At 41.8% G+C, this 25,840-nt stretch overlaps 1 protein-coding gene across 1 annotated transcript in view; it reads left to right on the top strand.

Annotated features, from left to right (window-relative positions):
- Window positions 1-21,124, top strand: part of SLC38A6 (solute carrier family 38 member 6) — a 38,034-nt gene extending 16,910 nt beyond the window's left edge. Inside the window, exons 7-16 of the mRNA XM_042815033.1 lie at window positions 2,921-3,003; window positions 3,471-3,529; window positions 7,681-7,746; window positions 7,977-8,030; window positions 9,480-9,559; window positions 10,230-10,330; window positions 13,042-13,166; window positions 13,984-14,128; window positions 14,237-14,331; window positions 15,536-21,124. Coding sequence (XP_042670967.1) covers window positions 2,921-3,003; window positions 3,471-3,529; window positions 7,681-7,746; window positions 7,977-8,030; window positions 9,480-9,559; window positions 10,230-10,330; window positions 13,042-13,166; window positions 13,984-14,128; window positions 14,237-14,331; window positions 15,536-15,616 — 889 coding nt within the window. The 3' untranslated portion in view covers window positions 15,617-21,124. The remainder of the gene's footprint in view (window positions 1-2,920; window positions 3,004-3,470; window positions 3,530-7,680; window positions 7,747-7,976; window positions 8,031-9,479; window positions 9,560-10,229; window positions 10,331-13,041; window positions 13,167-13,983; window positions 14,129-14,236; window positions 14,332-15,535) is intronic.
- Window positions 21,125-25,840: the final 4,716 nt, after the last annotated feature.

Raw genomic sequence — 25,840 nt, 5'->3', positions numbered from 1 at the left:
TCAGTCAGTATTCCAGCTTTGTGGACACAGCTGGCTTGTGCATGCCCACTGCTGTATTTCATCTATATTGTCACGATGGATCATCATCTTTTGCTGCAGAACGTTGCTTATTTATTAACTGGAACAGTTGCCCAGTGAGGCTGTGGGTGCCCCATCCCTGGAAGCATTCAAGGCCAGGCTGGATGGGGCTGTGAGCAACCTGGTCTAGAGGGAGGTGTCCCTGCCTATAGCAGGGAGATTGGAACGGGGTGACATTAAAGATCCCTTCCAACCCAAACCATTCCATGATTATCTTAAAGCTGGAGTAGGTTTTGAGTAACAGAATGTAAATTGTAGGGAATTTTTCAAGACAAATAGGCAATCAGTTATCAGGACCAAGTAGCAACTTACGTATGCAGAGGGCATAAATATTGCCTCATTTGATTAAAATCTTTTAACTGGGCCTCTTGTTTCCAGATGTGGCTGCACAACTGCTCTGTTTCTGTTCAGTCCCTGGCATCTGATATGCTGCTGTTTGGGTGCAGGATATATCTTTAACTGGAGTTAAAAGCTGTCAGAAGTGTCAGTTAAACTGCGAGAAATGTTTTCTGTGCATATACCAACCCAAGGCATGCTCACAGGAAAGTCATTTTGCAAATTGGATTATTTTTGTAGCTAAAGGTAAGCAGGTGTGCATGCATTGCAAAGGATCAGAGCCAGTGTTTAAAATATCAACGTGTCTTTGTTAGAAAACAAAAACATGCAATATAAACACTTGTTAATTGCAAGTTGAGATGTTTCTGTCTGTCTGCATAAGAAGAATTCCACATAGTTTTGATGACATGAACATAGCTTCCAATGAGGATTGTGTTAAAAACTTGTAATTCGTGAGCCCTCTGTTAACATTTAATGACCCTGTCAGGAGGATATGATTGATGCAATTAAGTTGTCTTGCTTGTGTGTTACATAATTGATATGGACTGAGAGTCAGATCCTAATGTAGAACATATGAATCCCTTGTCCTGTTGCATTCAGGAATGAAATTAAAGCAATTTATAAATGTCTGCTTTCAGTTAAAAGTGGGGGAGGGACGGAGGAGGAACATCTGCATGCCAAAGCATTTTCAGTAGAGGCAAGGATTTATATTCTGCATTTCATACTTGGAATGTTTTTATCATATGGGATTATATCTGCGGATTAGCTGATTTTAAAGGAAATATAGGAACATTTATTCTGCCTGTGGAAAATAAGTGTATTTCTACAGCAGTATTCTGGGAGCAAACAGCCGCGTTTTTTGACAACCAGTAGATGGTCCTCTGCTTTCCGTTGGTCCGTTTGTTATTTCAAAATAATTTTTTAATCAAGGATATTCTAAAAGTAAACACTTTGCAAAATTATTTTTTCTCCTTCACCTCACTGCAGTTCTGCGCTTTTTGTTCCCTTCCCCCTCCAGTTTCTTTTTCTCACTTACCATACAGTAACCAAAGTACTTTCTTCCTTGGGCTTGCTGAGCTGCAGTGGTGTGTATGGTGTTGTTACTGCAGGGTTACTTTGCTTTGGAAATGGGCAGGATTCCCTCAGCACTGCCGTGACTCCATTCATTTGTATCACATGTAATTTTTTGATGTTAAGTGATGCAGCCAGTTGGCCACGGTGCGTGACGGTGCTCCATATCTGTCTCTGGTAATTCTTCAACACAGGTGTTTGCTGCTTTCCGTATGATAACTTGAGGTGCTGCCTGTTTATTAGGTGCTAACCATATCCTGGACTAAATAAACGTGGAGGTCAAAGGCCAGGGTGTTTATAGGTAGTAAAGTCGAGGGCTGATGTGCAAGATGTTTATCAGTACAGGATATGGCCAGTGCCAAGTTCGGGGAGCCACCCTCGAGATGTTTCTGTTTCTTAACAGCTTACACATCTGTGCTTCCCTCTGCTTAGGAGATGAGATTTTGGTACTGAATAGATTTTTAACAGCATCAAGACTTCATATGCCTCCATGGTGCTTTTTACATCTACGTTTTTATATGGACATTACAGCTGCTTCCATCTCTTGTGCTTTGATGGTGTTGCAATGAATGAAGGATCGTTCAATGCTATATTAAAGACAAGAAAATCTCCCTTTTTACAGTTCTTTGTTATATTACCTCTGGAGAGCAAATTTTACTTCAAATTAACAGCAAGCTGACTGACTTGTATATTTCCTCTAATATTTGACCTGTGCTGATAGAAATAGCAAAATTAGGGTGGGAAATTGCTGTGTTTAGAAAAGTTAAACAGACAATAGATTGGCTTCTGGGCTTCTTGACTTCCTGTTTCAGGGCTCCTGGAAACATTGAGAAGCAGAGGACACTCAGAGGACACCCAGGCCATTCTATTTTTCTGTGATATGATGTGGGAATGATGAACAGGAGATTGTGCAGTAAATGGGAATGAGAGTTGGAGCTTCTTCCAGTTGTGGAAGTACACAGCTCAGTGTAACCCAATTTGAGATGCATGGAACACTGTGGGGATTGGGCTTGGTGATCCCCAGAAGGTCTCCTCCAACCCCTGTGCTTCTGTGATAGAAGTACTTCTATTGGAGAGTGGCGTGGTACAGAATGCCCTTCCATGCTCATCACTGGTTTGAGTGGAGGCAGGGGTTCACATACTGAGCTGCTGAGAAGAAGCTGTACACACATCAGGGCCTCGATCCATGCAGATGGAGCATCGCCAACATGGTGGTTAATTATGGGATGGTGCTCTGCTTCTCACTGTCTGGGAGCTCTATTTTATATCAGTACAGACACTGGGAGTACAAACCCATGCAAACAGCATGTGCAACTGGAATTATTTACTGCTTCTGTCTTTAGTGGTTACTTTGTCCAAGATGGCAGTTTTAAAGTAGAAGGTAATTTTTAGGCCTCATGAACTGTGGATCAGTCACAAGCAGCTTTTCCAACAGGTCCTGGTACCTCGATGGGAGACTGCTGCTGCTCATTACTTGGGTCTGCATTGTATTTCCCCTCGCGCTTCTTCCTAAAATCGGTGAGTAATTAAAGGAGAGAAGCAAATATTATTCTACTTTAGTAGCAATTACAGTTGAAGACTTTAAAACCTTAATGGGTTATTTATTTATTTAAACTGGCAGGGGGCTGGCCATTGTGGGGGCTGCTTAAGTTGTACTGTGTTCTGCCTCCCAGCCCTGCCTAGTTAACCTATTACTTGGGTTGCAGTAGTATTTTGTCTGCAATACTAAAATAAAATCTTTACAGCAGAACATTAAAGAGCTGCATTTACTTACAGCATGCCATTAGTGGTAAGCCAGTTCTAATTCTGCCCTACAAAACTGCATAAATGATCTGTGACAGGCAGTTGGAATGTTGTTATTCTGAGTCCTAAGCCCCAGATACCAAGCACTGTAATAGAAAACATGCCTAAAATGTAAAGCTTTAGCTGTACATTAGGATCACTTTCCTTATAAATTCTCTTTTATTTTTACTGTTATTTTACAGGCTTTCTTGGCTACACAAGTAGTTTATCATTTTTCTTTATGGTGTACTTTGTGCTTGTGGTAAGTTAAAAATCAGAGCAGAGCTTATCTATTTTTTTTTCTTATTGTTTAAATGTTTTCACAAGACTGTTTTGAAATGAATTGTCTTCCTCTCCTCTCTTCCATTTTATGTAGCATTTAGTTTTCTTGGAGTTCAGTATGTGCTTGCTTGGACAGACTCTATTTGTTTTGCTGAGGCATGGAAATGCGTATGAACTTTCAAACATGTGAAAAGATTTAAAATAATTATATTTTGGACTGGCAAATGCAACAATATTTTTGTTTTGCTGACAGTGCACTGAAGGGAGCTGGCACATATACTTTTGTTTCCCTGCTAGTAACAGAATGGAATTTTGTTTGCTTAGCTTCTAACTATTACTTACTGCAACTAGTGCAGAAGAAAATTTAATATACTCCAAATAAATTAGATTTATATGTACGATGGAGTGACTGGGTTCAAAAAAAGGCAAGGAAAACTAGAACTTCATTAAGACAGTTTACAAGATTCATTAATACGTCAATGACCTTATTCTTCTTTCCTGCTGAAAGGAAAGGTTCTTTTCTCTAAGCCATATGGGCTTTTTGACCCTGATGCTCACCCTCTCCAGGCCCCTCTGAGGTACATGTTTCCAAATATCTCAAGTGAGAACTGCTCGGCAGATCTGGGAGGAAAAACATACCTTTAAGTTGCACCATTTTTCCTCCTTACAGTGAAAACTATGTGAAGGCACACGTGTAGTAAATGGCACAACCAAGCTACTTGCACTGTTAGCCAGGTAGAGCAATGGGGATCTTTTTGGGGAGCCTGGAACAATGTTCCCCCTCTCCCTCATCATTCTGGCTTGCATTGACTTGCTTTTAATACCTGCTTTACAAAGGGATAAACAGAGTTGAAGGCAAGTTGAACAAACATGCCATCCGGGAGACCAAGGTAATCCATTAGGAGCTAAACCATGTGATAAAACCAAACTTCAAAGCTGTCAAAACATCACCCTGGGGTATCCCTGGAGAGCTGCAGTGTTTGGAGGACCTTGGGAAGTATTCTTCCAAAGCTTAGCATTGAGGAGCAGCCACAGCCTTTCAGAGCTAATGGAAATGCATTTGTAATATTTATAAATTACCTTAACTTTTGACCTCTTCCCTAAAATTTATCTTGAAAGAAGGAAAAAAAAAAAGCTGAAATAGGTCTCAGGGTGAAGCTACTTGCAACAGTTTCTCAACAATTTCAATTCCTATATTTGGCTGTGAATTTGTGCACGTATCTGAAGAAAGCTTTTCTGATGGGGAAGTGCACTGAAAGTAATTTGGGGCTCAGATAAACAAGACTTGCATGAGGATGCAACTGTGGTGATTTAAGCTAGGATTTAGGTGTGTTTCTTTGTAACAGAAAGGTGTGGAAAATTCTAGATAAGGAGCACACAGTGATATTTAAGGAGAGCTAATACTCTGCACAGTATTTTCTCCGACTTCATCAGGCATTGAAACTCAAACGCATTGAAACACAAAGGCATCAACTGTGGTTTGATTTCCACATCTAATTGCTTTGAAGTGGATGGCATGTGCTGTTGAAATGCTGTTTTTGTTTGCACAGTGCTAATTTCTGTATGGTAGATATGTTTTAATTGATTCCAGAAGGAAGCTGTGCTAGTCATATGCAAGCTGTGCAGTTGTATTTTGCATACAAAATAATTCTGTGCATTTTCAAGTGCATGCCATCTGTGAAGCCTCTTGCCAGCAAGCCACAGTTTTAATACAGTGGAAAAGATAGGTGTGATAGGCAGTGTGTCCTGGTCAGCAGGTCTGCAGACTGTGCTCTGCTATGGGGCCTTGGCAGGTCACACACCTCCTGTGCTTTGCTGTCTTTTCCTGTAGAGTTAATGCAGTGCTTACAGTCCTCACTTGGAAAGAATGAAAACACCAAGATGAACTGATGAGGGAGAAAAAATGTGTGTGTATGCAGCTGTTAATTGAAAGCCAGATTCTGTGAGGTCCTGAGCACTTTCTCTTGTTTCTCATTGTTAAATAATTTCCCGATGTGAATCCTAAATGAAGAGAAATGAAACGTGATCGTTGCACTCTTTTATTGCCTCTTCTTGCTGTATTGAATATTGGTGAAGAGTAAAACCAGATTTTTTGGTGGGAACAGCCCTATTGGTAGCTTGTTCAACAAAGGTGTTAATGATTCCTAGTGGTATTTTTCTGAATCTCTTGTTTACGTTCCCAGAACAAAATGTGATGCAGATTGGGAACCTGCCACATGCAGTGAATGATGTTATACACAGAGCCCGTCTTTGCTGAGTGCTGTCAGGATGGCTGGAATAAAGGGATTCCTGTTTTCTATCCACAGGATAATAAAAAGCAACACCTATTAGAACGTTCTGAGAACTCTGAATCACAGAATGGCCTGGGTTGAAAAGGACCACAATTTAGTTTCAGCATCCCTGCCATGTGCAGGGTCACCAACCACCAAACTAGGCTGCCCAGAGCCAGTGACTGACTTCATTTGTAGCAGTGTTTGTGCTGTGGATTTGAAATACTTTGTTTTCATCAGAATCTGCCTTTAGGTTTTGCTTTTTTTCTAAGTTACAACCAAATGTTTGTTACACTCAAAAAACAGTGCTTATGTGGATCAGGCTGCACAAGCAATGAAAAATCTCTTCCTGCTGGTGGCTTCATTAGAGATATGAAGTGTACTGCACTCAGTAATCCAAACAGATTTGAGTAATTAAGAGGGTAGGCAAATAAAATTCTATATTTAAATGAATTTAGTGCATTTTCTATTGTCTCTTTTTATTTCCATTTCAATTTGTCGAAAATCTCTATTCACGCCCTTTTAGAAGAATGTTCTCCAGTTTTTGTAGTTGGCTTTTCTTTCTTCCTCCGCCTCTGCAGTATTTCTGCACAGTGTTGCCCTTTAGCAGAAAGCTGTGTGCCTACCCACTGCCAAGCACAGCTCACTTTCCCCAAAGCTTGCCTTTTAGCTGGTGCACCTTCACGCTGCTTAGGAAGCCAGTCCAAATCTTAGCCAGAGCTCTCGCAGATCCTTTTACTCTGGAGCTCTCCAGGTCTCTCCTTTATTTCCCCTCTCTGGGTACCTTGCAAGTATGGAGAGATCTCCTTGAAAAACTCATTTCCTTCTCATAGAATCATTCAGGTTGGAAAAGACATCCACGATGCTCAACCCCAGCCCACCCCCACCATGCCCACTGACCATGTCCATCAGTGCCACGTCTCCATAGTTCTTGAACACCTCCAAGGAGGTATTGCCACAGCAGAAGCAGCGTGGTGGGTACCTGCTGTTTCCTTGTCCCACACAGGCAGACTTCTCTTGCTTTTCTTTGGCCTTTATGGCACAAAGTTCTCTGGGAAACACCAGTTGGCTGTGAGCAAAAGGTGGATTCCTTGAGCTAGAAGAAATGTTCTCTCCCATGTTATTCTTCTCATGGATCTGAGTCTTTAATTAAGTTTTTAATTATTTGCTCTAGGCTTCAAAAGAATTATAACCTCTAAGGCCAGGCATCTACAATAGGAAATTAATTAGGGTGAGAAGAGCAATGCCACTGTCATTTTAAATGAGACTCCTGAAAGAGGAGGTAACATTGCTTACTTTAATTTCCCTTTGATTTTCAGCCCTGTTACTTGGCAGTCCCTAAAGCAGCAGGGTGTAGCTAAAGCCCCAATGACATTCCGGGACAATAATTGCATTTATTGTTTTTCCTTTGCTTTCTAGTCCACACCATATGTTTCTGCCTTTTAAGATTAGCCCTAGGCTCTGCTCTATATCTGTTAAGGGCTTGTCTGCTTAGGGAAAAGGCCTGGGACAGCTAACACAGCAGCTATTCTGTATGGGAGGTGGTGAGCATGGAGCACAGAGAGAGTGAATGTGGAGCACCGGTTGTATTTCAGCTAATGTCATAGCTCATTTCAGCACAGCACCTCCAGACAGGCAAGCCATAAGGCTGCCAGCTGTGCTTAGCCAGCAGCTGTGTGGAATGGCACTGACAAGCTTTGCTGTCAGGCTCCCCTTTCTGTAGCCTGTCTGCCTACCAGTCAAGTTAGTTAATTTACTGTGGGTTTAGCTTCCAGCTTTGCGTACCAACTGTCTGATACTTTAGCTATGTGTATATGAAGGTATCTTGATTTGGGGGATATAATCCATGCTGTCTTTGCAGATTATGATAAAAAAATGGTCCATCCCTTGTCCTCTACCTCTGAGCAGTGCAATAGAGACTTTACAGGTAAAGTGCATGCTGTTTGGAAGTTCTTCTAACATTTTATTAATAACTGTAATGCTTTTTTTACATTAACGCTTTCAGAATGACTTGCTATTTAAATTCCTTCTTTTCTTAGCTATCACAATTTTACTATCAAGAAAACCAAAACCTTTCATGTCTGTGGCTTGGGCTCATTCTTTCCTTATGTGTGTTTTTTTTTTTTTTTTTTTTTTTTTGCCATATATGTCTTACAGGTTTCAAATTCTACTGCGGATTGTAAAGCAAAGCTCTTTCATCTTTCAAAAGAGGTAATCTCTATTAACAATAAGCTAACTAAAGGCGGGAGGTGTTAAAAAATTGGGGTTTAAATTCTATCCAGGGTAAGCTGAACATCTGTAAAACCAGTTACAGGCTGTGGAAATATTTCCTATACCTACTGCCAAGTGTTTTCCAGTCTCGCTCTTTAATATGAAGGCTGGGTGTCCAAGTTAGCATTTTATGAAAACATTTTGCAAATGTGACCAAAGTATGAAGTATAACAGATGCAGTGGTGCTCAGCCTCAGGATGCAGTTGGATCTGGGCACTATCTGTGCCCTTAGCTGGAATGCAGTGCTGCTTGACTGTACGCATTCATTTAGATCCTTAAAGAACATGTTTTCTGAAACTGCCTGGATATAAGTTTCATTTTTTCTGATCTGGAGCTAATTCTTCAGTCCTAGTGCAATCTTATGCATTTCATTGGATGTCAGCTCTGGTATTTGTTAATTAATGTGCTTTTAAATTACATCATCACCCAACAAGGCTTGCCGGAGGGGAGCTATCATGTACAGCTCTGGTTGCTTTGGGGTAAAGAGAATGGGGAAAAAAAGAGGAAGAGGTTTGAGATAGATCTGTAGCACATTGGAATTCAAATGGACCACGGTTGGTAACATTTGTCTGAAAGAACAAAATCTAACGCTCCAACCCAAAAAAATCACCCAAACATCAGACTAATGTTAAATGCAGATCAAAGAAGAAATTTTGCTTTGGCCAGAATCAAGCACCACGAGGATCCAGCTTTTTGTCCAGCCTTAGTGCTTTGTAGTATTTTGGAACTCGTCTCTATTGCATTTTGCCTTTTTCAATGTTATCAATTGGAAGTGCCAGATTTTTACCAGCATGGGCCTTGTTGTAGTTTAGCTTATTCCACTTGGCAATTGAAGCAGGCTATACTAGATGATTCATCTCTTCTAATGTAAGTTTTTGAAATAATATACCACTAATTGTGTTTGGTACAATCCCAGTAACTGTCTTAAAACTTGAGATGATAAAGCGCGTTACGTTTTCTGGGAACTGTATCCAAGTATTTAAGAAGTAGTGAGAAAATAGGGAAGTCAGGGTAAGGGAGACAGTAATTTGACAGGTAGCTAAAAAGACTTAGAGAATTTTGTGGACGATACACCAGCCTTGGGGAAATTCCTACTCTTTTTACTTAATTACTTGTCTTCTCAGTTGTTAGCTCATTGACGTGCTGTCCAGTGAGCTCTCCTGATCGTGGAATGGTAAGCTAAGAACAATGCCAGAAGAGATGCTTGTTCAAGAGATCCAGTTCTATGTAACAACTCGGAGGCACCATTCTGTGTTATAGAGATTTCTCTTGAAGCATTAAATTGAATGATTTCCAACGTCTTTCAAGGCTTGCACTCAATTCCTCCAGATAATTTCCCACCCATCTGTAATAACAAACAACTTACAAGGTGTTTATCTTCTATTTTAGAGTGCTTATGCAATACCAACCATGGCCTTCTCTTTTCTCTGCCATACCTCAGTCTTACCGATTTACTGTGAGCTCCAAAGGTAATGTATGAGAACACGTGCAATATTCAGATATAATGGGAGCATTCTGTTCTGTTTTCCTAAATTAATATTGAGTGTCATATTTTCAAGTTAATGCCATCAAACACTGCAGCCTCAATCACCTTCATGTTTTTTGGAAATGTACAGTTCTAATCTGTAATTAGCTTATCTTCTTTAACTGGAGAGAAAAATAGCAAATGTGGTTCTGTCACCAATGTCAGTACATTGTCTTGGCCATCTAGGGAAAAAAGTCATTTACTAAGGTGCTCAGTAGTTTTTTTTTTCTTTGTTATCTGTATTTCACTAGATTCAGTGGGTTTTTTTTTGGCCCAGATCCTGTATAAACTGCTATTTTTATTCTATTAAAAATCAAATAAATGTACAAATAAATCTCACTGACAGGCATGTCAGAATTCCTTTCCAGTGGGGATGGTGCTAGATGGCTGTGACAAGTGAATCTTCACCACGAGATAAAAAGTACTTTAAAAAGAACCGTGTTACTGAGAGCACAATCTTCAGCAAATACTGCATGCCCCTAAATTACAAGATTGCTTTCTCATAAATGGCAGGCTGCTATGTTTTCTAATAATGTATCTTACGTTGTGTTGAATGGTCCATAGATGGACCACGGATAGATGAATCAACACTTCATTTTTTTTTCTTTTTTCAGTCCATCCAAAAGTAGAATGCAGAACGTAGCTGTCACAGGAATTGGCCTGAGTTTCATAATTTATTTTATGTCTGCTTTGTTTGGGTATCTGACATTTTATGGTGAGTATATTTTTGAAGTATTCTCTAGAATTCAGTGTAATAATGAATGATACATGCATTGTCTTCAGTACTTCAGGCTTGCTTATGCATCAATACACTGGGATCCTCATAGATCTTAGTCCCATGGAGAATCTTGCAAAGTGTTGCAGTTGGACTTGATGATCTCTGGAGGTCCCTTCCAACCCCTACAATTCTGTAATTCTGTGATTCTGTAATTCTGTAATTGCAGGGTTTATGCTCAGAGATGCTCTGCACGCAAGATATGAATGTGACCCATGAGAAGCTAGCCCTAATGCTGGGGAGACATGAATTTTTGCAGGCATGCTTGTCCTGTCTGATACAGCTTGGGAACAAAGCATGTATTGCTTCCTTGTTTTGCTTCTGGGTTTTTTACAAATTTATCAGAACTAGCACTAGCTGTTTCACTAGAAATCTGCTGTAAGATTTGTTCCTTTCCTAACATAAAGCTTTATTTTAAAGGATTACACAAAATGAATTTTTCATTATGGGTTTTTTTTTTGATATGTAAGGTAAACACAGAAAAGAATTAACTGGCAACAAGAAACTTAGAAGGTCTGAAACAGATGAAGGAGCAATCTAATTTTGTGTCTTGGCTTCAGCAGAGGGCAGGGACAAAAGGCTAGGAAAGAAATTAAAAGTGTAGAGCTCAAAGCTTCCCAGCACATGCTTCCTATCTTCAGTAAATTGCCTTGTGTGCATTTCCTGAGTCAGAAATGGTGTCTGTTTGATGCACATAATGAACCAAGAAAAGCACATTTCTTAGAGATATCGTCAACACGGCACTTGAAGAATATGCCTTTTCATTTTCCAAACAGAAGAGTGGGATATAAAACTGCCCTGACCAGTTCCCTGGTTACCTTCCAGTTCCATTTGCTCTAGAGCTGACATGACAACATACTGCACTACCAGTGTTACAGCTGCACTTCAGTACATTTGGGTGCAGTTTTTCAGTTGAGTTCACACGTAAGTGAGGGGTGGTATTGCATTTTACCAACACTCAGATGTCACAACTCTTACCTACATAGTGGCTCTTGTTTTTTAAAAGGTCCATCATAATTTTGGCAGAAGCAGGCGAGTGCCTCTTTTAAGACAACAACAGTACAGTAATGTTACTACAGTATACAGCAAGAATTTGGCTTTTAGCAGCTAAAAATTGCAAATTTTAGAGCAATTTTGCACCTTGTTTCCCAAGCATTACTGTATGTCTGACCATAACTTCAGAAAGCATTCCCTTGGCACAGAATCCTTTGAAATATTAAGTGGGGAGTCTTGAAGCTCCTAGTAGCATATATTATTGTTGCTGTTTCCATGTGACTTTGTAGGGAACTCAAACTTGAAGCATCACTGTGAGAGATTCAGCAGTCACTCTGGGATAACCATCTGTCCCCAGGTCACATCTCAGCAAAAATAAAATACAATACTTCATAGAAACTGACCCAGTTCTGATTACCTTCACTGCATCATTTCTTTGAAGCAAAGCCTTTTGACTGCAGTCTATTAGTTTGTGTCACTGAATATTTCTGGTTTTCTGCAAGCGTGATTTCTTTCAGTAATTCTTAAACTCAAGAGCCCAAAACATCAGAACCAACATTGAATGTCTGCAAGAGATTACATTTTTCCCTTCCAAGCTTCTGCTCCTTTTTTAACTTTTTGGTTGTCTTGTTTAATTAACTTAGTTCTTTAAATAGGGGGAATCTGTTTTCTGTTCCTAAAATACCAGTCCAGGAAAATGTAAAACATTTTATTTCAAATTGAAAACAAAGAAGGAGTTCCTTCTTTGAAATGAGTCATATTTCATCGTTCTGTGGCTCAGAAGTTTTGTACTGTTTTCTGTGAATTTGAAACTCAATGCAGCGCCTGCACTTGGGTGGAAATTTGGTCTGTTCTGAAGCCCAACAAAGCACTTGGAGTGGGAGGAGCAGACAGACCACTTCCAGAACTCTGACTTGCTCAGTGCAGTAGTGGTGCTGCTTACAGCACTGCTAGAGAGTTGTGATACAAAGCTTAAGCAGCCCAGATGCATTTTCTTTGTTCATTAGTGAAGCCCCTTCTTAAGTTTCAGAGCTTTTGTCAAGGTTCAGTCAATCCAGTCATCCTGACTTTAATTAAACCTATGTTTTAATTTGTGAATAGTGCTTTTTGTTGTCTGTTTAAAATACTCCTGTAGGAATTGTCTAAGGCTTATGCATACTGACAGATGTATGTTTTCTTCAGTTATTGGAGATATTTTCAGCAGTTTTCTAGGTTCTACTTCTGCTGTTTGCTCATCCCTTCAGGCCACTAAAACTTGTCTTTTATTTTAAGTCTAGCTAACATGGTAAAATTCAGATAAGATTAAAAATTACCTTTCTAGTGAATGGATTGAAAGTTTCAGAACACGTATCTGCAAGCTTGGAATTGCTTTCTTTTTAAGCCTTCCTCTTCCATATTTCCTTCATCTTCACTTAGATGGCTTTTAGTTCAGCAGAGTCTCTACAGCACCTTGCCTCTTGCACGGATTGTTTTCTGTTTTCTCTAGGTTGCGGATCAGTTTGAGCTGGTTTATCAGCAGGGTATATATACAGTCCCCTCTGCTGTGCAGTACTCACAAGCAGATCAGTCTGTTTGAATGTAAGCTTCATACATGTTGCTCATTACTTCACGTTAGTTCTCAAATGATTTAGAGGAGAATTCCTTTTCCTGCTTTTCAGACAAAGTGGACTCTGAATTGCTGCGAGGTTACAGCAGTTACCTGCCACATGATACTGTCATCATGACTGTTAAACTGGCCATACTGTTCTCCGTGCTCCTCACAGTCCCTCTAATCCACTTCCCAGTAAGTACTCCTTTCTGGCATAAGCAATGCTAACACTAATGCTTTGCAGGCTGTAATATCTGAGACACATCTAGTCCTGTGTATCTTATTCACTTGTCAAGTGATTGATCAAAGACCACAGATTTGCATGTGTTCCATGAGAGCTCCAAAATAACAACGAGCCACTAAGCTAATTTGTGCTCTAGAGACAGACTTCAGATTAAAACTAGCCCACAGCATTGTTTTTAATTCAGAGAATTCAGAACTCCTGAAGTTTATTTAGTTTGATTTTTTTTTTTCTCCTAAATTGAGTTTTGCTGACTTAGGTTTTCCTTTCTGCACGCATACACACACACACACACAAACACACTTATACTTGAAAACTCAATTTCATTGTAAATTGAAAACACATATTGACTTATTTCACTGCAAGAATACTGCTTTAGCTTATCAATACCATGGTAGATTTGAGAGAATTCATTCAATTATGAAAAATAAACCAAAAACAATAGTCAAAACTATGTCTAGGTAAGCACCCTGGGTTACATACCAGTTGGCAGCACACTATTGGGCCCCAAACCTTTACTTGTCCCAGCAGGAATTGTTCTCAGGACCAATGGCCACGTGATAGTGCTTCAATTTTGAAGTTAATTCCATGCTACAGAGAGAAAAAGACGTAATTTAACTATTATTAAACGATTTTTGCATTTTGAGTTAAAATGTTCTTTTGCATCTCGTATGGTAAAATTCTTTATACCCATTTGTGAAATTGAATAAGATTAAAAAAGAAGTACAGGTGTTCATTTACCCATTCTTTGTTCCTTTTCATTTAATGTAGGCGAGGAAGGCTGTATTGATGGTGTTTTTCTCTCACCTTCCCATGTCTTGGATTGGCCACATCCTTGTCACTTTAGTTCTGAATACAATCATTGTTTTGTTTGCGCTGTATGTGCCAGACATTAAAAATGTATTCGGAGTCGTTGGTAAGTTGTTGTGGGTTTTTATTATTATCTTTGAGAAGTTCAGAATTGCACTGAGCCACTGTGTTCCAATCGTGCTCTGAGTGAAGTCTTACTTTCTGGTTCTTATAGGTTCAACCACATCGACATGTTTGCTTTTTGTGTATCCTGGACTGTTTTATCTTAAGCTCAGCAGAGAGGACTTTCTGTCACCACACAAACTCGGGGTATGCTTTTTTTCTGTGCATGTACTAATTGCATTTAAAGAGGCTCGTTTTAGATACATTTTAATGCACTGGAGAGAACGTAATCTAATGGGCAAAGTTCCAGTTTGCAGTGCAGTTCACAAAATCTGTGAGCGTTTTCTTTTATTGTTCACGTTAGCTCTGCTGTGTCTGAAACTCCTTTTTTACAAGACCTCTCCGAATAGCAGAGTGTCTGTATTCTGGTCTGTTGATCTGAATACATGCTTTTCTCTATAGTTTTCAGATGTCGATTTTTAATCCAGTTTCTCCGCGGTTTTTACGCATTACTCTGATGTTGTTTGGGCAGCTGGAACAAAGCCAAACTGTGTTTAAGTGAAACAGTGTTTATGCTTGTTTTCTATTTAAGCCTCCTCAAAACCATGTTGTTTTTTTTCTTTTATGGTTTCTCTTTTGGCACATTTGGTTGAGTTCTAATTGGAATTTGTGCAGCAGCCTGCTTTTTGCACTGCAGCTGTGCTTGTCTTCTTTTTAGCCACTGCTCAGCCCAATGTCATGGCAGCGTCTCAAATCATGGCATCCAGGTTGGAAAGGACCACTAAGATGCCCAAGTCAAACCCCAACCCACCCCCACCATGCCCACTGCCCACATCCCTCAGTGCCACATCTCTGTAGTTCTTGAACACCTCCAGGATGGTGACCCCACCACTTCCTGGGCAGCTGTGCCCCTGCATCACCACTCTTGCTGAGAAGGAATTTTTCCTAATATCCAAACTGAATCTTCCCTGCTACAACTAAAAGGTATCACCTCTTGTCCTAAAAATGGTGACAGAGTGCCCATGCTGTGACCATCTGCCATTGCTATGACTCGTAGGACTGCTCTCATGTTGATGAAACAGGAAACCTGAAAGAAAATCCAGTGATGATGGTCTTTCAACCATTTTGAATAAAATACAAATTAATTTCCTTCATTCATTCGCAGTTGTGTTTATTCAAGCAGATCTGTACAGTTCTCAGGGGAACAGTGCAAGTGAACCAAACCATTGTGAGAGTGCCCAGTGAAACTGTCCTTGAGCAGACTTAGTTTCATTTCATTCTAAGCAGACACCTTGTGTTTGAAGACTAATTTGCAGCATGAAAGACTGTTTTAAAACACACTGTTTAAACCTGTTCTTACACAGTTTTTTTTATTTTCAGTGATACAGATTTTTTCCTTCTTTCTTCACAGGCATGTGCATTGCTTATTTTTGGTGTTTGTGTTGGTCTGCTCAGTTTAATTCTGATAATCCTCAATTGGATTAATCAGTGACGCCGTGTGGTTACTTTCCAAAGTGGGCTTCAGGAGGACAGCAAGACCCAGAGATACGGACAGCCTACAGAAAGCACTGACAGCAACCATCTTCAGAAGAAATAACACTTTTTCAGCCTGTTGGTGATGTTCCTTCATTACTCTTGAGTCTAAAATACTACTTCTTAATGATGCTCTTGTGGCAGGTACAAAGATCTCTTGATAATTCCTGCTACACAAAGATGGTTTGGTGCACGTGGTGAATGAATGCAGAACCTTAAGACAGCTTTTCTTTTAAAGAGAATGAGGTGGATTTTAAATCAGTTGTGATGTGCATATAGCATATTATCTTAGCAGACTGCAGACTGCTTAGAAGACTGCTGTTGCTTTATGATCTCCAAAAGTTCAGCCAGTTGATATTAGGAACTGACTGATTCCAAGCGTTTACCCTAATTTATCCTAATACATATTCAGAGGCCAGCCATCTTAGTCCAGTTTAATGGGCACATCATGAGAACTGTATTCTTGTTTTATACCTCCTGTGTACTTGAATCATGTTGAAGTAATTTTTAAATGAGCAGCTTTTGCCCATCCAGCATAATAAGTTCTTGCAGCGTTAGTGATTCTGTTTGTAGTTAATAACTGATCACTTTCAGTTAATTCAGTATTATTCAAATTACCTCAGTATTCCTGCCAGCAGGAGACTTTTCTTTTTCTCTCTCACTCCCATTTCTACCAGTGTTTCCTATTTGAAGTAGAACGTATCTGTGTTTTATGTACTGCTGTACATTTGGACTTGAAAGGTAGCATTCTGCTGTCCTAAAGGCAAAGGAGATTTTATGTTTATGGAACCTTGATTTTACCCCAAATCTCAAAACATTCACACACCCTTTTGTAATTGCAATTTTTTTCTGTCTAAATGAATCGTGAATGCAGTTTTCAACACCAGCTGGGCTTTGTTACATATGGTATGGGGTGCCCACCACAGAAGTCCCTCATATCAGCCACTGCTTTCATTCTACTAATATCATGGTAAGCTTCCTTAAATTTGCTACTATCAGATGGAGTCTGATGTCTTTAGAATAGCCTAATCTCTTGAGAGACTTTATACCCTGAAGAAGTTAAGCCTCCGCAGAAATGCCTTATGTAAAGTTCAGAAATCAGACCTCAGACTCGAACAGCAAGATTTAGAGAGTGGGAAAGTTCTTCATTATTTCCAGATGCAGTATTTCTTTTAATTTAGCTTAGCACTTTTACATCTGAGAATTGGAATGAAATACAAACGAAACATAGTATGTTTCGTATTCGTATTCGTATGTTTGTGTAACATGAAAGAAGCTAGTGTATGACATTTATAGAAATGTTTCTGTCCGTAAGGTGAACAGTAAATTAGTTGACTGTAGCTAGAAAATCCTGTTGAAACAGTTCTGTTAATATGTTGACATATGTTTTCTCATTTGAGATACGGAAGACGCCCTAGAAACTGACATTTCTAACCTCTTAGCAGCAGGTCTGTCTGTCTTAAGTTCCTGTGAAAACTGGGGCCAGAAACTTAAGGTGAGCAATAAAGCTACAGCAAAATCGTATCTGTGCCATTCCCAAAGGCACTTCTTGCATAAACAGTCATATTTTCCAATGATGCAGGAGAGGCAGCATTCAGTCTTTCAAGTATTGATTTTTAATTTTTGTTAATGTTGTCACGATAGCTGGTCACTCAGCTCCTCACTGCTGGTGGCTGTAGAGCAACCTGAAGATTGATTTCAGCTTGGAAGGACTTCACTTGTAAGCTGACTGCCTTGGGAAAGCGTGGCTGCCTGTGCCAGTGGCTGCAGGGAGCACTGGGCTCTCCAGAAAAAGATGTGCCAAATTCAACATAACCCAGAGAGAATGCGCTTGATCCTTCCCTGTGTAATAGGGAGGAACAGAAAATAGCAGAGTTGGAACCACCATCTCTGTTCCTGAGCTGGCAAGCTGTGCCTTCTCTGACTTCAGTGCCAGCAGATCACTCAACTCTTGGGATCCGTAAGATGTTTTTCCTTTTTGATAGATGGCCTGCAGGCACCCAGGTGGTGGTAGTGTGCAGTTGGTACTGCTTCAGGAATCCTTTTGCCTGAGGAATGTTCTTCTGCTTAGGAGTTTAATGCAGAAATAGACTCGAGTGATGAGGCATAGGAACTAATTGAGGAGTTTTATTAGGATCCCCATTCTTCATAAGTCAGTACACTGTATTCTGAAAAAGATTGCAGGTGTTTTTATCACAAAGTTCATACCTGGGGTTTCATGACACAAGGTGAGGTCACTACCAGAAACAGCATGTCCACTCCTGGGTAGACACTCAGCTTCTTTCTATGGCACTGGCATAGTGGTGGCTCCTGCTCAGTTTCACTAGCAGAAAACCTGGAAAGATGATGAGTTATCTGCCAAAAACTGAACAAAGTGAGCTCTCTTGGAGACAGGGAAGGGAAGGAGGATGGAGTTGGACTGCCTTTTTAAGGCCACAGCAGCCATTAGATCAGTGTTTTTCTCACAAACCTCACTCTCCATCTTTGTGCACTTGGGATGCTTCTAACTTGAGAGCTGTCTGGCCTCCTGTGATCAAGGGGTTGGTCAGACAGTTTCTCAGCACTGTGTGAGTATCAGGGATTGGGGCTGTCCATCTTGCCTTTGTCCTTGCAGTTCACCCTTCCTTTTCAGTTCTTGATAATCAGGTGTAGCCCCTCCTGCCTGTGGCTGCCCTCTGATAGCTTTGTGCTCCCAGGCTTTGTTGGCTGTGGGGATTCTGTCAGGCAGAGCATCTCTGGCAGCACTGCAAAAACCTGAGTATCTATTTCATATGATGTGTACCTTGAGAAATCAATGATAGCTGCAGATCAGGAAATGATTTTCTAACTGAACCAAAACTTCGGAAAACAGGAGACCTTACATTCACATCAGTGAACTGTAGATATATTTTGTAAGATGCTAGAAAATAGGAAGAATATTTCTTAGAATTGTGAGGTTTTATGAAAACTGTTTCTCATATATCACGGTCTCGCAGCTTACTGTTGAATAGTAGTTGTAAGACATCATTGCAGGCACTTTATTTTAAACTCTGAACAGCAGGACTTAATGTGGAAGATTTACATCATCTGTGAAGGTACAGAAAGTTGGCAAGATTCTGCTGAGCTTTTGCTCTTTGTTTCTCCCAGAGAAAAAAACTGAGTCTGCCCTGCCCTGCAATCCCCTATGTCTGCACAGTTGGGTTTGTGTGCATCATGTTAAAAGATGGGGCTGAGAAAATGCTTGAAATAAGGCGTCGGTTTTACAGCTGATTCCTGTAATGCTATGGAAATTACTGCATTGTTGGTTTTAAGCTCTGGGTACATGAGCCAGGCTGTTAACTGACTGCCCTGGTAGGTAGCATTGGGCTGATGAATACCAGTGTGTGAAGTTAATGTTCCGTGAGGATGAAGGGAAGCAATTCGCACCTCTGCTGGAGCTCTATTATTACATTTTGGCTGTGGTGCAGAAGGGATGGAAGCACACCGGTTTGCAGAACGCTGTTATCTTCTGTTTGCAAAAGAGAAATGCTACTGCATTTAGGGGGTCCTATGATGCGTAACTTAAAACCTGAGGAGAGGGGCAGAAGGAGAGAACTATTGCTGCTAAATTTAGGAAAAGGTGCATTCGTTTTCCACAATTCAGAAACAGGGTAAGGACACTATTTTTAGTCTCAGTCTTCCCCAGACTGTTTGTGCATTATGTCCTGTAAGGGTTTCACTACAGCAGTACACAAGCATGAGTTCTGTTGAGCTCCACTCTCACACGCTTTTAAATATATTTTTCTTTAAACTTGTATACAGATTTTTTTGGTTGTTGTTATATTTCCAAATTGGTGCATTTCAGTGGTTCTGCTTTATTATGTGTATACCTTTCTATTTTCTGAAGCCTCGGCTAGAAGGATCCCTTAGCATTTCTGACCTGGCTTGGAAAGGTTGCCTTTCCCCAGCTGCACAAGGAGAACAATGTGAGAGATGAAAATGAGTCAGTAGCCTTTGATTTGTTTTCTCTTGTTCTCCTGTTTCCATTCTGTGCCCATGTAAAGGCTGCTCAGGTTTCAGATGCACTGTGGTTAGCTGGGCTGGTGGTGTCTCTTATAAGCAGCATTGCAGAAGGGAGCACTGCACACAAAGTGCTTACAGCCTGCGTGTGCATTGTGCTCAGTGCTCACTGTTTATTCCCTTCTTTTTAGGCATCTCAATACTGACTTTCACTGCAGTTTGTTTGAAGTTCTCTCATGTCCCTGTGCAGTGTAAACCGAACCTCTGTGATACCATCCTCTCCTCTCTGCCCCTCTTTTCACCTTCCTCTGAGCACGGAGGCACAACGGTGCAACAGGATCTCTGTGCTTGAGCTGCTAGGGCAGATGTTACATCCCACCCTGCTTGTAAACTTGTTGTTCGCATGGGAGAGGATGCAGGCTTGTTCTTTATTGCTGTATTTCTGACTGTGCACAAACGGTCCTCGTGGTAAGGATCTGGAAATCAGTGCTCTGAACCCAGCAGTTCGTGGAGGCTGAGAGGACTCGGAGGAACCATCTGCCTGTGTGTACCTCCATTGGGCAGCAGTAGAGCAGGTTATAGACCTGGGTGGGCCTGATCCAAAATGGCCAATCTTTTTAAAAATAATTTCGTAAAATTAATTTTTAGGATTATCTCTATGGAATATGGCAATTTTCATTAGCATCATCATGCAGATTCAGCAAGGCACACAACATGTGAGGACAGAGCTGTGCCTGTTCTGGATACAAGTGATTATTTCACCTTGAACACAGGTGTGTTGAGCTGGCTCCAACGCTCTTACAGAGCCAGAGTGAGGTTCTGAATTTGGAATTCTGCAAATTCAGCAGCCTGGCTTCTTTATTTTGCTTCCTATAAACAGTAGGAGGAGGTGGACATTGTACCAATGCATCCCTGCAAAGACATGAAAATTAATCACGTTGTTTCCAACTGTCCCTACGTGCAGAAATGAAGATTAACGTTAGCTCAGTAGTGGGCATCCTAATGCACTCTAATTAAAGCTTCAGCTTTAGGTCAATCCAGGAGTTACAATAACATCGATTGCTGTAGAACTCCTCTCCTAATTAGATTTAACACTTAACACAGAATCATTGTTTTACATTGCCTTTGATGTTGAAAGCATTCATTATAGTTGTTCTGCATTCCGTGGAGCTTTGGGACACATCTACTTCCCAATGACTGCCACTGAGAGACAGTTTCCACTGCTGAAAAAGAGCTGCCTAATTTTTACAGTTTGTGGTGATGTTTTTAGTATTTGTGTTTCAAAAGTGATCATTCAACTGTGCTTAATGTGGAATTGAAGTTTTCTTTTTTAAAAGAAGCCATCTGTATGTAAAAAATACCTCGTGAGCATCTGATCTGTGTGCCATGCATTTCCTGTTTCGAGTTCTTCCTCCCACAGATTTCAATGGAGCAGCCGCGGCGTGTTCCAAGAAAAACAGAAAATAAAGAACAGTGTTTGCATAACTCATTTGCTGCTCATCTTTGCTTCCTGTGCATAGTGTGGAAAGCAAAGTGAAGCCGACGCTGCGCTCTGCTGTCGGTTCCAGAAGTGCAAATTTGTTGCTGTTACCCCAGCTCAGGCTGTAGCATCTCCATGGCCAAGGAAAGGTGGATGACTGCTTGAGGAAACTGGGAACCTCAGCATCATGGAAGGGAAGGGCCTACTGTGCTCCCTGACAGCTGTCCTGGCTGCCAACCTTTGTGTTACGCATCCCTAAACCCCTCAGTATGAGGCAGTCCTGAACAGGGCAGTTATATGGACCAACCTCATTACTCTGCTACGGACTTGATAACAGAGGTAGAAGAATGGAAGCGTGCTCACTGCATGGAAACGAGCATCAGCAAATTTGTATCTCATTTATAAAATTCCCCCCAACTAGAATTGGTACAAATGGCCCCACAGCTGCATTTTTCATATGTGATGCAGAATTTGGTGCTGCCCTGCGGCAGCTGTTCATACTTGCTGGTGCTGCTGAATGAGTTCTGTCCCGGCTTGGCCTTCCTCTTGCCTCCAGCATTGCCACTTGCAGGCTCGTGGTTCACGCAGCAGCCCTGGGAAGCCAGGCAGCTCGCTGCACCTGGTTTAGATTTAAGGCCTGTTTGCACATGATGTCACACTCCTATTGTCAGCGCAGCAAACATTTTGGGGAGGTTTGCATTGTTGAGTCTTCACAGTAATGCCTTAACCATCTGACTTGCATTTCAGTTTTCTGGCATGATGTAATAATCAAAGGCACTAGATTTATATGATCTATGGGAGTCTGATTGGCCCAGGTTGTTGAACTACTTTTCTGGAGACCAGTGTGGAAAGTAGAGCTCCATTTTGTCATGTAGCAAATGAAGGATTTGGCCAGAGGAGAGTGGAGAAATTTGGAGACTGGGTCCATGCTGGAGCCTCCCTCCCAGGTAGTTGCATTTGATATTGGGATTTTCACATTTGGTGGCCACGGCAAGGATGGGTTGACACTTGGACTAGATGATCTTAGTGGTCTTTTCCAACCTTTGTGATTCTGTGGTTCTACACGTGGGGATGGTGGAGGGATCCTGGATGTAGTTTGCAGGGCTCAGATCCTGCAGGGCTGGAGCCAAGAGCCAGAAAAACCTCAGGCCCTGCTGCCCTCTGTCCTACTCACTTTGGCTCTGTCCTCTGTCCTTTCGTTTCATGCCTGATCCAGAAGCAGGGCATTAGGTGGCGTTTCCCCAGCTGGTAGGGCGTGCTGATGGAAGAGCTCTCTAGAAGCCATTTGCTGAAATGAGGTTGTTAGAAAGTATCTGAGCTGCAGTGCTTCTGCAAATTTTAATATTCCAGAGGTTGATATTTCACAGAGTGAAATTCCTCATCTTTGAAACCCATCTTTCCAGTTTGAATCACAACCACAGAAGTGCCCATGCTGCTGGGAACCTGCAGAGCAGCTGTGTCCTTCCCTGGAACTGCTGAACACAGAGCTCAGCACGACTTTCTGCATCCATTCTCTGCAAAAAAAGTTGAAGTGCAAGGAGTAGAGAGAGCCATTTGCTGAACCTGCACGTCTGTTTTTACCCCCCTGCTCCCTAATGTTCCTAGAATAAATTTCTTAGTGCACAGCAGGTTAGGAAAAAAATAGTGCTGATGGAATCTGTGCTATCCCCATTGTGCTGCGAGGAGAGATATCAGCTGCTTTGCTGACCTGTCAGTTGCACAAAGCTGCATTCCAGGTACTGAGGCCATTTGCTCATCACGCTTTGCTTGACGAAATGGCCACTGGGGTTTATATATAGACCTGCTTGCCCTGCCAACTTGCCTGGAATTCCTGCAAACTGAATGAAAGCTAGAGGGGCAGCTTGAAAAATAGAGCTGCTAATCTGCCGGTGCCTCTGGGAGAGCCAGCTGGGATGTCCCAGGGCTCAGGGCCTGATGTCCTGCTGGGGGTGAAGCAGCTGGTGCCCCACTGAGGATTGGGGGGTGAGGAGGGCTGGGGGATATTTATTTATAGTGGGGATGAGCAACAGCTTCGGGGCTGTGAGGGGCATGAGCAGTCAGGGCAGCTCCCCAAGGTGCAAATGTCTCCGCTCAATTCAAGTATCTGCTCTCATATTCATGAGTGGCACAGTATGAGGTAGCTACACCTGGTATCCATGTAGAAGCTTTAGGCTGTAAGCTTGTGCCAGTAGACAAAATTGCATCTTCGAAACCAACAATTCTTCTTTTGTGGTTGTAGAGCAGACCTTAGTCATAGCAAAGCAAAGCAAAGGTGTTCAGTGCACCGCTGTGAAACCACACACACAGTGTGGGGCTGACTCAGGGTTTCCATGCTTGCGTTTGGTGATGCCGTAGTTCCATAGCTTCATTTGCTTTTGAATGATGAGCCAGTGAGGGCAAGGAGATGGATGGGCTCTCCAATCACGTATCTTGTTTGCTTTGTTTTTCAGCCTGCCCTGCTGGCAGCTTTTCATTCCTCCCAAGGATGTTGATGCTGGAGGCACGAAACTGACAAAATGAATCCTTTGTCTCTGCAGTGAAATGTATTGATCTCTGAGTGCATCAGTGGGCCCCTACAGCACAGACTTCATACCTGTTGAAGTGAGCACACAGGTCCCTGGAGTTTGGCCACGCTCAGTCTTCACGCTGGAAGAGGTTGGTTGCCACGCTGCAGGCATACCTTAATTTTCTCCAATCTGCTGCTGGCCCAACCGTTCAGTAAACTCTGATGTTGTTAAAAATGTGAGTAAAACACTCCTTTTTCATTAGGCTTTGTTACTTAGTCAGCTTCCCATGGTGCTTTGAGAGGTCCGTGTGCTTCTCTTGTTGACCCTAGCCGATCGTATTAAGCAACGAGTTCTACCCATTGGTGGGGAGAGAGCTCTGTGTGCACCCCAGGCTTCAAGGAAATGTTATTTACATCTCTCTGAAGAGTTTAGCCATTGGTAAAACCTAACATCAAAAAACATCAAACCTGATAAGAAAAAAACATTCCAAATATCCCAGGTAAATGAAATCCATGGGGGATGATGGGAGTTTCTCTTGAACCAAAGGCTGTGGCAGGATATTGCTGCTCTTCTAACACCAAGAGCAGCAAAGGCCAGAGAGTCATTCAGGTTGGAAAAGACCTCCAAGATCCCCCACACTCAATCCCAGCCCACCCCCACCATGCCCACTGCCCACATCCCTCAATGCCATGGCATTGAACACCTCCAGCATGGTGACCCCACCACTCCCTGTGCAGCTGTGTCACTGCATCACCACTCTTTCAGAGAAAATATTTTTCCTAATACCCAACCTGAGCACAGACAGTAAGACCCAGGTGTCCTTAACACGTCTCCTTGGATTTCTGCACTGACAGCAACAGTGTAGATTATTTTGAGGGATTCCCACTGAAATTCATAATAGTTATTATTCTAACAGTTAAAATACATCTAAGTAATAAACCTCCATGAGGTGGCTTCAGCTAAAACCTCCGCTGCAGTTTGTCTGTCTGAGCTGATACATCTGCAAGAAACTCCCGGGGCTGCATTACACTTTTAATAGATGATTTAATAGAAATAGCAGAGTTTGCTCACAGATGGGCACGCCGTGCGTTGGTGGTGTGGTGAAGTTGGTGCCTTGCAACTGCCTTGTTCAGTGCAATAAAAATATATTGGGTTCCCGAGATGTTGACCAATGGGTTTGGGAAACAGATGATTGATTCCCACAGCTGAGAAACAGGGATTGTAATGTGTTTTGCCAGAGGAGACCAGTTTGACGGATGAGTTCATTTAAGGATTATGCTATAGATAGAGCTGTTGACAGAATAAATTTGTTTTTATTTTTCATCAGTAGGTATAACACAAAGCAGAACTAATTGGAAGTAGTTTCCTTGTGGCATCTGGTTGTGTTTCTTGCTTTAAGTCTTTCACACGCTGTAAAATTACACCAAGGGCTTTTCTTCACTTCGATTCGCTTCCCAGGTTTTCCATTGCTGCCTTTCTAATGGGTTCCCAGTGTGCAGGACATGGTGAGAATCAGCGAGGAGCAGAGCCAGGGGTTTGTTTCTGCTGATTGCACAAATGTTTTGGTGTTCATCACCCACCCAACCTCAGCAGACACTCTGAGGTGTCCTCACCGCACCGCTGATGGCAGAGCCCAACCCTGCCTGCCCTTCCAGATATTTTTGATGGCATTTTAAGCTGTGACCTGCACTAAATACCATTCCTGCATACGGCCCAAACCTGGGAGGTGGTTATGTTTACTTGGGGAGGTGCTCTGAGGTTGAAGGAAGGTATTTAGTTAAGATCTGGAAATAGCTTTTCGAGGCGACCAGAGAACAAACCCCGGTGTTTGTTAGGGGATTTGGCTGCCTGTGGGCTGCCCGTCATCCCCTGGCTCCAGCTGGGTGCCTGCAGGGGGGTCCCAGCCCCATGAGCCCCCCCGGCTGCTGGCGGTCCTTGTGGGGGCTGCTGGACTCGTGCAGGCTGCTGGTATGGAAATCTAGGCTTTGTGGTTCCAACCAGCCTGACAAATTTGATCTGTGGGTTTGGGCTTGGGATTTTTGTGTATTTTTATGTTTTGTTTTAAAGTTTTTTTCTTTTCCAGTTGTGGTCAAATAAGAGTTTTCCAGAACTGACTCATATAGGGCCAAAGAACAGGAATGCAGCAAGCACTGCAGCGCCTGCCAAACGAGCAGGCTAGTGGTTGCAAGAGAGAAAATATCTCTGGGTTCCACCGGGT

Source organism: Centrocercus urophasianus, unplaced genomic scaffold (assembly GCF_019232065.1).
Source record: "Centrocercus urophasianus isolate 14NV4802_14NV808 unplaced genomic scaffold, USGS_Curo_1.0 seq_14, whole genome shotgun sequence".
NCBI classification, from domain to species: domain Eukaryota; kingdom Metazoa; phylum Chordata; class Aves; order Galliformes; family Phasianidae; genus Centrocercus; species Centrocercus urophasianus.
The sequence above is the reverse complement of the archived record's forward strand: the minus strand, read 5'-3'. Positions and strand labels throughout refer to the sequence as shown.